The sequence below is a fragment of the Phocoena sinus genome, chromosome 6, assembly GCF_008692025.1.
Source record: "Phocoena sinus isolate mPhoSin1 chromosome 6, mPhoSin1.pri, whole genome shotgun sequence".
Taxonomy (NCBI): Eukaryota; Metazoa; Chordata; class Mammalia; order Artiodactyla; family Phocoenidae; genus Phocoena; species Phocoena sinus.
In genome coordinates, this window is record NC_045768.1 from 83,402,839 (window position 1) to 83,418,713 (window position 15,875).

Genomic DNA, 15,875 nt, shown 5'->3' on the forward strand with positions numbered 1-15,875 from the left:
TTGTGCTGGGATTCTAAGGGACATGCTTTAGGACAGAGGTTCGTTCAAAAACTTGCCTGGGGGCTTCCCTGGTGGCGCAGTGGTTGAGAGTCCGCCTGCTGATGCAGGGGACACGGGTTCCTGGCCTGGCCTGGGAGGAGGCTGGGCCCGTGAGCCATGGCCGCTGAGCCTGCGCGTCCGGAGCCTGTGCTCCGCAACGGGAGAGCCCGCAACAGAGAGAGGCCCGCGTACCGAAAAACAAAAAAACAAAAAAACAAAAAAACAAAAAAAAAACTTGCCTGGATTTTCACCGTTAGAAGTTCTGAGTTTTATCCCACCTCTCCTGCTGTCAATTTCATCTCTTCCTTTTCTCTGGATCCTTTCCCCTTCTTTGAGTTTGAAAAAAATCTTTCAGTTGTCCTATTCTAAAAAAACTTACCCCAAAGATAGACTCTTGGGATTTGTGGTATTTGTCAAGTGAAGAAAAGATTTTTCTTTTTAAAGTGATGGTGAAATAATTGAATGTCCATGTAGAAACACAGAAAACTTGACTCTCATCTTACACTATACATAAAAATCAGTTTCAGAGGGACTAGAGGCCTCAATGTAGAAAGCAAGAACAAGTTTATAGAAAATATGAGAGGGTATCTTCATGATCTTGCAGGGTAGAAAGTGATTTCTTAAACAGGATATATAAAACAAACAACTGATAAGTGGGGCCACAATATAATTAACTTTTGTTTATCAAAATGTTAAAGAGCGAAAGACAGCTTCAGAGTGATAGAAGACTTTCATTTTGAAAGAGAACTCTTTCGAATCAATAGGGAAAAGACAAAATCCAGTAGAGAAAATAGACAAGAGACTTGAGCAAGTATTTCATAAAGTAGGAATCTAATGGCCAATAACACAAGAAAATTAAAATCAAACCTCCCTAATATATGACTATACACCTACCAGAATCACTGAAATTAACAAACCCGATAAATGTTGTTGAGGCTGTGAAGTAATAGGAACTCACACTCTGTGGATGGGAGTATAAACTGGTAAAACCACTTAGGAAACCAGTCTGGAATTATTATCAAAGTTGAAAGTGTATATGTATTCCCAATGACCTAGTAATTCCACTCCTACGTATAACCCCAAAATACGAGCGTTATTCACCAGGAGACACGTACAAGAATATTCATAGCTGCCTTTGTTATTTTGAAGTTCCCCAAAGCTCCAGACTTAACGAGGCAAAGTCCACTGACAGTAAAATAGATAAATTGTGTAGTATTGACAGAGAATACTGTGTATCAAGGAAATTGGATGAACTCTGGTTACACACAGTACTATGGCTGAATCTTAGAAATATAAAACTGAGCAAAAGAAGCCAGATACAAAATGATTCATCTTACCTAATTCCATATAAATGTTCTAAAAGAAGCAAATAATTTTTTTTGAGGTTTTCTACTTATATAAAGTTCAAAAACAGGTAAAGGCAGTGTTTAAGGATTCATAATTAGAAGTTAAGGCATAAGGCAAAACGGCAAAGTAGTTACCACAAAGTTGGGAACCTTGTTATGCCTGAGTGGGGGGGGCAGTTGAACAGAATGTGCAGGGCAGGGGTGTCCGAGCTAAGGGATGGCAATGTCCTATTTCTTGACCTGGGTCGCACTTTATAATATGTTGTCTATTTGGTTTTATGTGTTTTTCTGCATATCATAATTTACAATGATAAGAAAAACCCTGCCTACAATTTCCATCTTGCCTCTCCCGAGCCTGTCCCTCTTCTCTCCTCTCCTCTCTGCCAGGGGAATGTCCTTTCTGTCCTCGTTTTCTCCAGTCTCTTAACTCCCACTTATAACACAGACTGTCCCGGCCCTCAGCCCCGGTCACCAGTAATATCCTAATTAGCAAATCAGATGAACGTGTCTCTTCCATACCGTGGAGGGGTCTTTGCTGTTCACCTTGTGGTTCTCTTTCCCCTCTGCTTCCCCAGACCTTCCCTCCTCTGGTTCCGTCCTCTCTCTCCCTCTGGCTTCTCTGTTTCATCCTCTGACTTCTCTGACTTTGCTGCTCCTAAAACACTGGCACTTCCCAGGTTTCCCTCCCAGTGGTCTCGTCCACACCCTGGCCACCTCTGTGCTAACAGCCCGCAAACGTACAATGTCCCCTTCCAGGCTCCAGGTGCAGGTGTGCCTAAAGCTTCCTGCTCCATTTATATCTGTATCTGGATGTTCAGCATCATAATTTCAACCAGCAGCCTCAAAATGAAGTCATTCTTTTCCTTGCTCCAACCCGATTCCTAGATTTCCTATCTACGTAAAGGGAATCACTTCCAAGTGGATATCTCAAGCTAGAAATGTGGACTTTAACCTGTCCTGGCACCAAGAGCTACTGTTACTATGTTCACACTGTGCTAGGCACTTGCTACGGTCTGAACGTTTGTGTCCACACACCACGCCCCCCGCCAAATTCCTGTTTTGAAAATGTCATGCCCCGCATGGTGTATTAGGAGGTGGGGCCTTTGGGAGGTGATTAGGTCATGAGGGAAGGGCCTTCATGAATGGGTTTAGTGCCTTTATATAAAAGACCCCAGAGGACTTCCCTGGTGGTCCCAGGGAAGTGGTTAGGACTCCATGGTTAGTCCCAGTGCTTAGGACTCCATGCTTTCACTGCTGAGGGCACGGGTTTAATTCCTGGTCGGGGAACTAAGATCCAAAGCTGTGCAGACAAAAGCCCAGAGAGCTCCCTTGCATTTTTGGCCATGTGAGGACGGGGCCCTCACCAGACATAGAATTTGCTGATGCCATGATCTTGGACCTCCCAGCCTCCAGAACTGTGAAAAATATGTTTCTGTCTATAAGCCACCCAGTCCGAGATATTTTGTTACAGCAGCCTGAGTGAACTAAGACAGCATTTTAAAAACATATATTACATGTATTTTTTGCATATATTACAGAGGAGGACGTGGGAATATTCGCAGGCAGAGCAGCTCTGACTCCTCACCCTGACTTCTGCCCAATTCCACGCAGTGGCCTCTTAGGAGCACAAGTACTTTCCCCCTGCGTCAGTTTCCACCGCCTCTAACCTACTTCTGATCATCACACTAACCTCCTAACTGGTGTCCCAACCACACACAAATCTCTTTCCATTTTTTGTCCTTCTTTAACAGGGCTAGTAGAGTCCTTTAATGATTTGATAGTGTAGATTTTTTTTTTTTTTGGCTGCTCTGCGTGGCTTGCGGGATCTTAGTTCCCCCACCAGGGATTGAACTTGGGCCCTCAGCAGTGAAAGTGTGGAGTCCTAACCACTGGACCTCCAGGAAATTCCCGAGAGTGTAGACGTTGATTGCTTTCTTCTCAAATGCCTAGGCCACGTGACCTGACGCCAGCCTGCCCCCTTTCCCTACTCCCCAGCCCCAGGTCCGCATCTTCTCTACCCCAAGCACACAGGCTGTTTCAGGCCCCTGGGCCTGGGTACAGACAGTTCTCTTTATTTGTGATGCTCTGCTGACACCCCTCCCTGTTCAACTGGGAAATCCCTGCCCACCCTTAAGCTCTAACTGATGTTCTCCGAACATCTGTGATGCAAGATTAGCATACTATTCCTTCTTGAACTCGTCTCCCTCTCTAGCAGTGGCCACATCCAGGGGGCAGTTAACAATCTTGCTGAGTAAATACGTGTCTCTGGAAATTCTCGTTGAAGGAGAAGCCCTGGACGAATAACCTGGTCAACGCTTGCTGGTGCTGGTGTGTGGTACTCTGCGGGGTTTGAGAGGCACTGCTCTGCACCCTGAGGCCTGGAGATGCTCTGCTGTGGGAGAAGAGTGTGAGGGATAGAAAACAGGGCGGCTTTCAGGGGCTCTGTGTCTTGCTCACTGACCATGGGCAGCCAGCTGCTGGCAACAGGCACCCTTCTCCACTGCAGATGCCTTTCTCTTGCTGCCATATTCACTTTGACCCTTTATCCCACTCCAACCCTTCCATTCTTTTGAATCAGAAAAGGCTCCCTGCTTTATGCTTTTTTCTCACTTATGATGGCGATCAGGATATGCCACTCCAAATATGCCACTTTGGCTTAAATATGCCATATTTAAGCAGATAGAGGAAGAGCCGAGAGCTCTTTCTGTGTCTGCCTTCAGTTCAAAATAATTCTTAGAAGATATCTTTTCTCTTCCTCTATCTGCTTAAAAACAGGGCATAATTTTCCCTCGTGCGAGTGTTGCCCTCTCCCATAACAGACAAAGAACAACCATAGTCACTGGAGACAGAAATGGCGAGGAGATACCTCATGGTCAAACCTTATCTTCCAGTAGTTACCTCCATATATTTCCTCAACACTTTCCCACAATTTATTTGCCCTAAGAGCCCAACCACTCTTTCCTTTGTCTAGTCACTTCTCCACAATTTATCTCCTTTTTTTTTTTTTTTTTTTTTTTCCGGTACGCGGGCCTCTCACTGTTGTGGCCTCTCCCGTTGTGGAGCACAGGCTCAGCGGCCATGGCTCACGGGCCCAGCTGCTCCGCGGCATGTGGGATCTTCCCAAACCGGGGAACGAACCCGTGTCCCCTGTATCGGCAGGCGGACTCTCAACCATTGCGCCACCAGGGAAGCCCTTATCTCCTTTTTAAAATAGTATATAAGCCTCTGAGTCTTACTGCTTCTTTGGGATGTTCCCTTCTTTCCTGTGAAGCCTTCTTTTCTGTCACTTTTATGTGTACAAAAAATTAAAAATATTAATAAATATTTTTATTAATATGCCTTTGCTCCTGTTTATCTGCCATTTGTCAGTTTAATTCACAGACCTCAGGAACTGAACATTAGAGGGTAGAGGGTAAGATTTTTCATCCCCTATACTTATAATCTATGAGATAAGCATGACTGTGACACATGCACAGATAACTAAACCGAAGATCAAGGAAGTTACAATAACTTGTGAGTAGAAGACTCAGGACTTGAGTCAACTTCAGTCAAAGCCCTTTTACCTTCCTTGTTCCTTTCTTTGTTAGTGCCTAAACATTTGTTTTGCCTGTTTATTGAAGCTGAAGCCCAAGAGATTGCTGACACCTGCTCATGTGAGCTTCCCATGTTGAGTGTCAGGTTAGGAAAAGAAGTATTCTTGGGGGCTTCCCTGGTGGCGCAGTGGTTGCGAGTCTGCCTACCAATGCTAGGGGACACGGGTTCGAGCCCTGGTCTGGGAAGATCCCACATGCTGCAGAGCAACTAGGCCCGTGAGCCACAATTACTGAGCCTGCGCGTCTGGAACCTGTGCTCCGCAGCAGGGAAGGCCGCGATAGTGAGAGGCCCATGCACCACGATGAAGAGTGGCCCCCACTTGCCACAGCTGGAGAAAGCCCTCGCACAGAAACGAAGACCCAACACAGCAAAAATAGATAAATAAATAAAAAATTTAAAATATATATTTCATTCTAATTCGAGGCAGGGAAGTAAGCTACTTCAGTGCTTAAAAAAAAAAAAAGAAGTATACTTGGGTACAGCCCCGAAAAATCCCCATCCCAGACCCAGTCAGATAAAAGCCTGGTGATTTATGGTGACAGGACTTCTGTGGTACCTAGCCCTGGGCCAAGCAGTGTTAATCACTCAGCGAGTTTTGGATGATGACATGAGATGATTTGGGTACCTGCCCCCTGCAGCAGGGCAGGTACCCAGGCCACCATCTGACAGGGGCTCTGAGACCTGGTTTAAGAGAAAGGGACCCTGAGGTCCTAACTACATCCAGGATCTGGATTCTTCCCCATTCTTCCCCTCTCACCAGTTCTTTGGGAAAATGTCTGTAGGTAAATACTATATCTGTGGACTTCCCTGGTGGCGCAGTGGTTAAGAATCCGCCTGCCAACGCAGGGGACACGGGTTCAAGCCCTGGTCCGGGAAGATCCCACATGCCGCGGAGCAACTAAGCCCGTGCGCCACAACTACCGAGCCTGCGCTCTAGAGCCTGTGCCCTACAACAAGAGAAGCCAACATCAGGAGAAGCCCACGCACCTCAATGAAGACCCAACACAGCCAAAAATAAATAAATAAATACATAAAAAAACAAAACAAAACTATATCTGTGCCATATGAGCCCTAAACACAAGTAGGAGAGGACAATCTTGTCTTTAAGTGGCAGGGACCAAAACAGTTTCGGTTAAGAGACTTTTCAGGTTTGTCAACCTGAGAAGAACCCAAGAAGGAAAAATAATAGGCTTAAAGAGTGCCACTAAAAATCTTATTGCGTTCCAAGAAGCCCTCTGCTGTAGTTAAGAAACTTGCCAGAAAGTCAAGGAAAGAGCATTACTTCCATTTACTTGGTCTTAAACAAGAGGAAAGGTCTGCTCACCTGAAAGCCAGTGTTGCTGCAGCCCTCAGCTGTGAGTGCTGCCGTCCTCTGCAGCTCCAAAGAGTTTTTGCTGCTCATGGATTTGGCTGGGCTCCGAATTCTTTTCAGATGTTTGGGCTGGAGATCCCCTGTACCTGTGAAATAGAACACTGCCTCTTCTTTAGGTCAGGATGCCACCTGCTATTGTAGGAACGTGGACACTGCTTCAGCTTGGAAACTTTGACCAAAGTCTCCTGGTTGGGTTGAGGCAGGAGTGGCAAGGGGCGGGGTGGGCACTTCCAGATCAGGTCCACCCACCTCATTAATCCTTCTTCTTATCCTCATTCCCGCCGGCCCATTTACACTCCAGGAAGAAGACTCCTGTGCCGCTCAAAACAGAAAAGGACATTTTCTCTACAGTGTTGAGGGAAGGAATCTATTTCCTGTGCTGGTGTTGGGCACTGGGAGTGGTTGGTGGCAGGGAACATAAGTACTGGCTGCTACCAAGTGAGCAGACTTCTGCGCTCGGTCCCTGCTTGGGACATTATATATAGTGGTCTTGGTTTCTCTTCGGAACAAGGGAAAACTGAGGTGTCCCTGAACATCACCTCAGTTAACACCTCAGATTAACAAAAACTGACAGTTTGCCCAGGGTCATTTGGCCAATCAAGGGTCAGTGAGAAGTCAAATTCAGGTCTGGTGGATTCCAAAGCCTTTTTACTGCTGTCTGCAATCAAGGTTGCTTTTAAAAAATCCAACTCCTAGAAATGCAAAGATGTGGCAGGTAAATGAAAAGTGACCAACTTAATCAAAAGATTCTTTGCTTTATGAAATTATTAGCTGTAGGATTTTTTTCAAAATAGCAATTTCCCCTAGTACATTTAAAATGAACTCTCACGTATCCATTAATTATTATAATTGTGTGGCCTGTGTGGAAATGTGAAAAATGTTTATAAGTGAAAAACTAAAATTTATGAACTGAATACTGCATATAGTAGACAAAAGAATGGAAAGAAAACATCAAATATTACTAGTGGTTATTTCTGGGTTGTGGTTTTGTGGGTGATTGCTATTTTCTCTTTCATCCTTTGCTAGATTTTCTATAAAGAGCGTGATTTACTATCATTATCATCATATTGAATATATATATATGTTAACATATATGTATTACATATAATATAATATATAATATATATGTTAAGAGCTCACTGGACCCATACTGCCTGGGTTCAAATCCTGACTCTGCCACTTACTGTAGCAAACTACAACTCAGCTCAAGAGCTAAACCCAGCCTGCTGCCTGTTTTTATGCAGGCCCAGAGCTAAGAATGGTTTCTAGCTTTTAAAATGGTTGAAAAAAATGGAAAGGATGACTATTTCATGATACAAATAAACCCTATGAAATTCAAATTTCAGTGTCCATAAATGAAATTTTGTGGGAACACAAACATGCCCATTCATTTATGTATTGTCTATGGCTGCTCAAGACTCAATCTAGTTTAAGGTTAGGGAGGATCCTTATTCTCCAGAGAAAAAGAAAAACCTTCATTCTTGTACTTATGGTTGTAATTGCAGAAACGTAACTCAAATGTCTGACATTCTTGCAGATATTGTTATATGAACCTTTTAAAATGCAACAATCCTATGTTTTCTCTGCCCCTAGGCTACAGACAGTATGTTTGAAAAGATACAAGCATGTTTGAGAGCAGGTCATGGTGCAAGCAAGATCACACTACAGCGTTGATTAAAAGACACAATGACCTGCCCATTTCATTCTCCAGCAATAACAGCTAATAGGAAAAATTGAGACCTAATTAGAGCAAATTGCACATACAACTTGAATGCTAAAATGCAAAAAAAAAGATGGTCATTTCCAGAGAAGTCTTAACTTAAAATGCTACCTATCTGAAACCTATGGTTAAGAGCTTTTAGAACTAATGAAAATTCCGACTTTCCTGGCAGCACAAGAATTAACTTGATTCATGGGACTATCACTAGAAATGATGGTACCTTGATAGAAGCGATGGCTCATTTTGCCCTATTTGGAAATAGAAATTGTGACCAGAAAAATCACCGTTCAACTTTCCAAGACTGCATATTAAATCATTCCCTAGTCATGCAGAATCGTTATTTGTAAGGAATAACTGAGCCAAGGCCTGAGAAACTGTCTCTTAACTCCTCTGTGTCTGAGCTATTTTCATTGCAGGGTCCCTCAAACTCAGTTTTAAACTTTGCAACCATTGCGTAGCAACCGAATCACTAGACTTTTTAATCAAATGATTTCTATGTCCTATTCCATTCCCTAAGAGTTGGCTTTTAGACCAAAGACCCATGGGCTGTATATATACCAACCCATTAATGAAAAACCTCCCTACCCCCTTCAAATTTATTAAAAATGTGAAAGTAAAAAAAATTATAAATACATGATAGTAGGTCTTGCTTCATACATGTAGTTCTATAGTGAGGTCATTCTTTTCCTTTTGGTGACAGTGTTTCCAAAAAGAGTAAAATTAATTTAAAAAAATTGTCCCACGTTGAGAACAATGTATTATATGTTTCATAATTTTTCTCTGCTCCCACTGTCCTCCCTGGAAGGACATTTCATGTACTACAGAATAACATTTTTTTAATATATCTTTTTTTTTTTAATACATCTTGAAGTAGTTTAATAAACCAAAAATGTAATCCTGGGATGGCTGCAAAGCTTAATCTGATTAACCAACTTGAATTTTTCAGATCATCCAGGAAAGAAAAAAAGTAATAATGTGTATTTGAAATAGAAAATACTTTGGGATGTTTTTCCAACAAAATCACCTTTGTAGTTAGATTTTGCTTTTCAACACCCCCACTATACAGTTGGTACTAGGAAAGGCCAGGCACAGCATCTGCTGCCTGGGTAATGGCACCTGTGATTTAAGATTACTTGGCGTCTGTATCACTTTACTTAGAATCCTGGGAAAGATGATCTTGGCACATTGGTGGACCAATAAAACACTTGAGTCTCAGGGGACAAACTGACTTTTCCAAGAACATAAGTACTAAGTGGCAACGTTGTAATTTGAGCCCATGCTTCTGAAACCTGGTCCTGTCAAGAGCTAAGTTCTGAAAGGAAATAAAGCCCAAGGGAAGCACAACTGAGTTAATACCCCGAAGTATTCATTCTGTTAGTGGGGAAAGCAAACCATAACCAAGATAAATGCAAAAAGGTTAATGAAAAGGGAAAACAATGAGGTTGTCAAGACAGCAGAGTTTAATCCACTTGTGTACTTTGAAATCCTCAAAAAATGTGCCAATGCACATTGAAGTGATTTTTTTTTTTTTTTGCGGTACGCGGGCCTCTCACTGTTGTGGCCTCTCCCGTCGTGGAGCACAGGCTCCGGACGCACAGGCTCAGCGGCCATGGCTCACGGGCCCAGCCGCTCCGCGGCATGTGGGATCTTCCAGGACCGGGGCACGAACCCGTGTCCCCTGCATCGGCAGGCGGACTCTCAACCACTGCGCCACCAGTGAAGCCCAAGGTGATTCTTAAGAAGGCCCAAGTGTTGACCTGTCATATTGATTCCCCTGGAAGTGAATGCTTAGACCTGCAAGCTATAGGAGGGCAGGGATGGTACTCATCGTAGTCTCTGTGCTTAGCATTGCTTAGAACAGATCAGGCTCAAGGCTGAATAGTTTGTCCATTGACCAAAGGGAGAAACTGGAAATCCCTACCTTCCTGGGTATCCCAGGAATATATGTGAGCTGTACAATGAACTGTGACGGAGGCCAATTCCCACTGTCCCGCCCTCCCCAAGAACCAGGGCTTGGAGGAGGGCGAAGTGAGACTAGGGTGCACATTTTAAGGGGACACTCACTCTCAGTATTATGCGGGCACAGGGTCAGGACCTGAGAGTGAGAGCCTTCTTAAATTTTGCACCCCAGGCACCTTGCCCAGCTCATCCTACTCTTGTCCCTGCCACGAGCAAGCCATGAGTCTGCTTTGGATGAGTATAAGGTAGCAGTTAAGCACGTAGGCTCTGGACTCAGTCTAGCTGCCAACCCAGGCTCTGCCTTTTACTAAAGCTAACTAGCTGGAACCTCAGGCAAGTTACTCACAGGTATCCTCTCTAAACATCTGTTGTTACCTGCAAAACGAGGTTCATAGTTGTGCCTACCTTATAACAGGCCTGCTGGGTGGGTTTGATATGGTATCGCATGATAAGTGCCTGGTGCTGTGTAGGAAGAACGCATACACTCAAGATTCCAGGGCAAACCTGCCAGCAGCTGCTCCAAAAGGCAACCTAGGGGAAACATTCTTTGTCCCTTTTCACAGTTGAGAAAACAAGACACAGTTTGTGAGGGAATGGTGGGTGGATGGTCAGCTAAATAAGGCTGCTACTGGAAAAAAATATTGCAATCTCTGGAAAAGAGAAATCTGAGAAAGAGAGAAGTGAGAAAGAGAAAACTCAAATATGTTTTCTTCACCATTTTGCTACCATGATGGCAAGAATCATGAATGGATGCTAAAGCTAGTGGCTGGCAGAATTTGATGAGAAGGACATTTACATGTCTCTTAGTGTCTCCCCACAAATTACATATTAATCAAAGAAAAACAATACGAGAACTTTATAATGGTGAAAACTGGAAGACACCACCTTACCCAAACGGTCAGCAAAAATGGGGAAAAGTGACATTCTGTGCCTCCTGATAAGATGCACTGAGCAGGACACAACATCATTTCTGTGGTATTACTGTCCCAAATGTATAATCTGAGTCTAATCAGAAAGACATTAGGGCCAAGTGAGGGACGTTTTATAAAATAACTGCCCTGTATTCCTCAAAATTGTTATGGTCAAAAAAGACAAACAAACCAGACGACCATTCCAGATTACAGAATACCAAAGATATTTGACAGATAAATGCAACACATCATCCTGGAGTGAGTCCTGGACCAAGGGAAAGGTTTGTTATAATTTATAGGACAATGTAGGGACAATTGACCAAATTTGAATTTTGGTCATAGTAATGTATCAATCTTAAATTTCCTCATCTTGATAATGAAACTGTTGTTATGCAAGAGAACGTCCTCACGAAATAGACATTGGAGTATGTAGGAATAAAGGAGTATGATGTCTGTATTTATTCCCAAATGGTTCAGAAACAAAGCAGCATGTAAATGTATATGAGATGAGAGAGAATAAATAAAGCAAATGCATTATGTTAATGGTGAATCTGATTAAATGATGAGAGTTTTTGTTATTCTTGAAAGTTTTCTATAAGTTTGAAATTATATCAAAGTAAAAAAGATACAAAAAGACGTTTCGTGAATTATTATATATACAAATTATAAACTTAACCTCCTTGTCAGTTATGTGTGTGGGCAAGGAAATTGTTAATTTATATATATATATATATATATATATATATATTCTCTTTTTATTTTGCACTGTAAAAAAGAACAACCAATAGCATACTGCTTTTCTTCACCTCCGTATGGATTTTAAGAAATTTCCTTTTCTCCAGGAGAAATGGCTTATAGACAGAAAAAATAGTATCAAATTGTGAAATCTGTGAACCTCAGAAGTCAATATCTTGAAGACTACTCCCAGGGGCAGGGAAGAAAACAAGTGTCACAGAGATGAGACAGGCACATATAAGGAGAGCAAGCTGGGGAAATGACCGTTTTCAATGCCACTGACCCAGAATACACAGTAGGTACAATCTTCCTCCTGGCATCTCCTGCCACCAAGGTTGAGGAATAGAAGGATTGCAACAGGGCTGCCCTGCTCAGAAGCTGGCCTATAGCTGAAGTGAGCACTGGTTTCTCACTCGGTCTAATGAGGGCACTCTTAGTCTCAGACTTCTCTTGTGAAATGGGTTTTATGTCCACGCAACACTCAGGATATTCCAGTTAGAAGGTCTCATATCCCCCTTTGAGGAAGTAGAGCTGTGGGGCTGCGGCCAGCAGACAGAGCCAGGTGTCATCCTAACACTCAGCACCCACCCCCCCAACCCCAGCCTGCCCACTCACTGCCCCAGAAACCCTAATTTATTTCTTTATTTCTTTATTTGGCCGTGCCACGTGGCTTGCGGGATCTTAGCTCCTTGACCAGGATTGAACCTGCACCCTCGGCAGTGAAAGCATGGAGTCCTAACCACTGGACTGCCAGGGAATTCCCCAGAAACCCTAATGTATATTTTTTTACATCTCTGAAACTATATATTATCCCACATATTTCCCCCTATGTTGTTAAGTACAGATTCCATACACATTTTATTACTTGTGTTCAGAGTTGGGATGGATTTATTAATAGCAACAGCAAAGATTCTGCTACCTAAAAAGGTTAAGGTTTTTGGTATAGGGGTTTCCTCTTATATAACATATCCCTAAAACTGTAAGATTTGTCATTACTAGGTCAAGCTACGTGACTCAGAATAATAGAGATGCCAAGTAATTGTCAGTGACATTGAATTTAAAAAACTTAAGGACGTACCCCCAAAGTTGTAAGTTGTCCTTAAAAGTTGCTCTAAGTCTAAAAGTAAATGTTTAAACCACATCTTGAGCTCTTATTTTCAGCCTCACCCATCACTATCTAGTTATTTCACGTATTGGCAGAAGCTTGAGATAGTGTCAAGGTTCTTACATCAGTTGGTAGAACATCTGGAAGCTGCAGTATTATTTGTGAATGCTGGGAAATATTGATATTGAATTCCACTCGATCTACTGCGCTGGAAACAATCTGAGCAGGAAAAGACTATGTCCTACTTATGCAGTGTAACAATCCCAGACACACAACTATGTAAAAGTAAGCAAGGGAACCTTGGATTCTGAGTTTTTCTGTTCAATGTGGTTTGTTACTTATCATTTGCTTTGTTAGCGTTCATTAGCATTATTTCACACTCATCAAAATAATCATTCTGGGTAACTTCCATTCATTCACTCAATACAAATTTTAGTTACTAAAAGCAAAAAAAGAAATCCTATTCCCAGCGTCCTCTTGTGAGGATTGCACGTACTGAGATATTGTTTGTCATTGTCCTGTTACAGGAGGACCCAGGCAGACAGACCTCCTGGGCTTCCCCTCATTTTGTTCTACTCTCTTTCTTGCTCACAAATCTTCCAGGACCTCGGGACTCTGTTCTGGCCTCAGAGCATTTTCACTTGAACTTGGTGTAGCCCCTAGACTGGTTCATTCTCATTGTTCAGCTCTCAGCTGCTCAGGGTTGCTGCCCCAGACCACCCAATCTTCTTGCCAGACCTCCTCTAGTTGAGCTCACTGACTGTCTTGTGTGCCACAGAATCCCCTGTGCCAGCACAGGGCCTGGCCTGGAGGCAGCACAGAGACAGCACAGCTATACAGGGGCTCTAAAGGCCTGGTTCTCAGCTTCTAAATACTGTCCCCCTCAAAGGAACCAGACAGGTGCACCTATGACTTCTTCCAAAAAGGAAATTTTTAAACGGGAGGTTGTATCTAAAAGAATACTCTGAAAAGGGCTTCAAAAGTAGTCAAAGTCAAGATGATTTTAACATCAAAAAGAACAATGTTTATAGCGGAAATACATTAAGTCTATGAAAAGTCATACGTCCATAACCATTCTTAAAATAGAAAACTCTAGAAAAAACCCCTCATATTTATCACCACTTAAGCAGGTTTAATCCCTTACTGTGAAAGTTAAGGAGAAAAGTAAGCATTTCCATCATCCAGCAAGAACTGCATTTCAAGGTAACCAAATAGCTCCAGCTGATGAGAAGCTGTTTTATATAATGCCAAGAGCAAATATAAAAGGAATGACGGGATTTGAAAAGCATGATTTGGAGACCTCTTGAGCAAAGATGATCAGCTTGTCTTAAATAACTGAGTGGACAGTTGGTGGGGTGCTGGATATCGTATGGAACCAAGGTCACGGCACACAGGTGACATACTGGCATGGGGGACAGTGAAATAACAGAAGAAAGAGATCAGGCCAGTTTCAATGCATACGGGCAATTTGTTTTCAGTGGGTCCACCAGATATTATGAGCGTCTGATGTGGGACAACGTGAAGTACACATCACTTCTGTTTTTGCATGTGGAAGTCTTTGTGTCTTTTCTCTCAAGAGCTCTGAAGTTAGACTGCCTGTTCTAACCCGTTATTTCCCCTCTTCAAGGTTGGGTTCTTGAGCAGGGTATGCAATCTCTCAGAGCCTCAGTTTCCTAGAGCTCTTAGGCTTTTGTGAGGACCAAATAAGAATATCTGTGAAATTGTTGGACCAGGGCCTGGCACTTTCAAGACTCAATAAATTAGCTATTGTTGTTGTTACTGTTGTTGTAGTAGTGAATACTACAGCTGTAATTGCTGTGTATAATCTCCCCTCTCCTGTCCTCATCCCAGTCCAGCCCATGAGATTCTAGACTTCCAGCAGGCTAAGTATGAGAACCCTGACATCAAGGTGTCAGGAACCAGGTTCCAGACTCTCCCATTGTTAAGCCACCTGCAGGACCTGAGTGAGTCAGTCACTCAAGGGCTCTGACCTCCAGTTTCCTCACCATGAGCCTGGAAGAGAGGTGGGCATGGTGGAGGGGACCTTAAATGTGTGCCATATGGGGAAGAAAGATGATACGAAACAGGGTATTAAGGTGTCATTCAGCATGACTGTGTTCTAAAACCCGGGACACAATGCACGTAAGATAAAATGTGATGTTTCCCCCAGTCGGCGGGCAGGACACTGGCCTATTTTTCTTAACATCTTCCAAAGTAAAACTGAGGGCTGCCCTGATTCTACTCCTTCCAAATACTTGTTCACTAAATCCTTTAAATTTGTTATGATCATAATTCTTAGTCCAGAATAAAAATTCCATAGCCCTGTCCCCTAATAAAACAGTACAATGTACTTATTGACTACACTGATTGCCTGCTTGCCTGTTAGACCATAAGCTCCATGACAGCAGAGACCTTTGTTTTGTTCATTGATGCATTCCCAGCACCTACAACAGTGCCTCACACATCGTCAATGTTTGGCAAGTAGTAATTTAATCGTTCAAGAATCCTTACAAAGTTATCAGCTTGGTATAGTGATTGTTTTTGTAAAATATGGGGCTCAGGTCCTGTAAAATGGCTATATTCATTTGTCTCCATCCAAGACTGTTTTGAGTCAGGGAAACGTCAAGGCTGAGTAAGAGGTTCGTAAGTACGTGCAGTGTGTGCAACTCTCTGTTGCAGTCTGGGTTTTCCCCATAACTCTCCCTGTGCTGTGTAGTCACAGGAAGTGAGTAGGAATTCAGATTCCAAGCCCTGCCTCTCTTTGTTCCTCCTAAGTGAGGGCAGCTGACCACAAAGGAGCCTGTCAGCGCTGAAGTCTTGGTCTTCCGGAGTGGGGTGAGGCGGACATCAGGGAGTGGAGACTTAGCACAGCCTTGGCAGACAGCACAGACAGGGCAAGGGGTGCCCCAGGCAGAATTGCCTGGTAAAAGGCTTCGTCCCCCCAGTGAACCACGATGGAGCGCCCTCCCTGTCTAGACCCATAAAAGCAGATGAGCCTCAGAAGTTAAGCACCGTGCCCTGGGTCACACAGCTGGATCCTGCTGGAGCCAGACAACCCAATCTAGGCTGTCTGCCTTGAAGACTTGAGTTTTCC

At 43.2% G+C, this 15,875-nt stretch overlaps 1 protein-coding gene across 1 annotated transcript in view; it reads right to left on the reverse strand.

Annotated features, from left to right (window-relative positions):
• Window positions 1-6,381, reverse strand: part of SLC28A3 (solute carrier family 28 member 3) — a 58,340-nt gene extending 51,959 nt beyond the window's left edge. The window contains exon 1 of the mRNA XM_032633892.1: window positions 6,304-6,381. Within this exon, the coding sequence (XP_032489783.1) occupies window positions 6,304-6,381 (78 nt within the window). The remainder of the gene's footprint in view (window positions 1-6,303) is intronic.
• Between the last annotated feature and the right edge of the window lie 9,494 nt (window positions 6,382-15,875).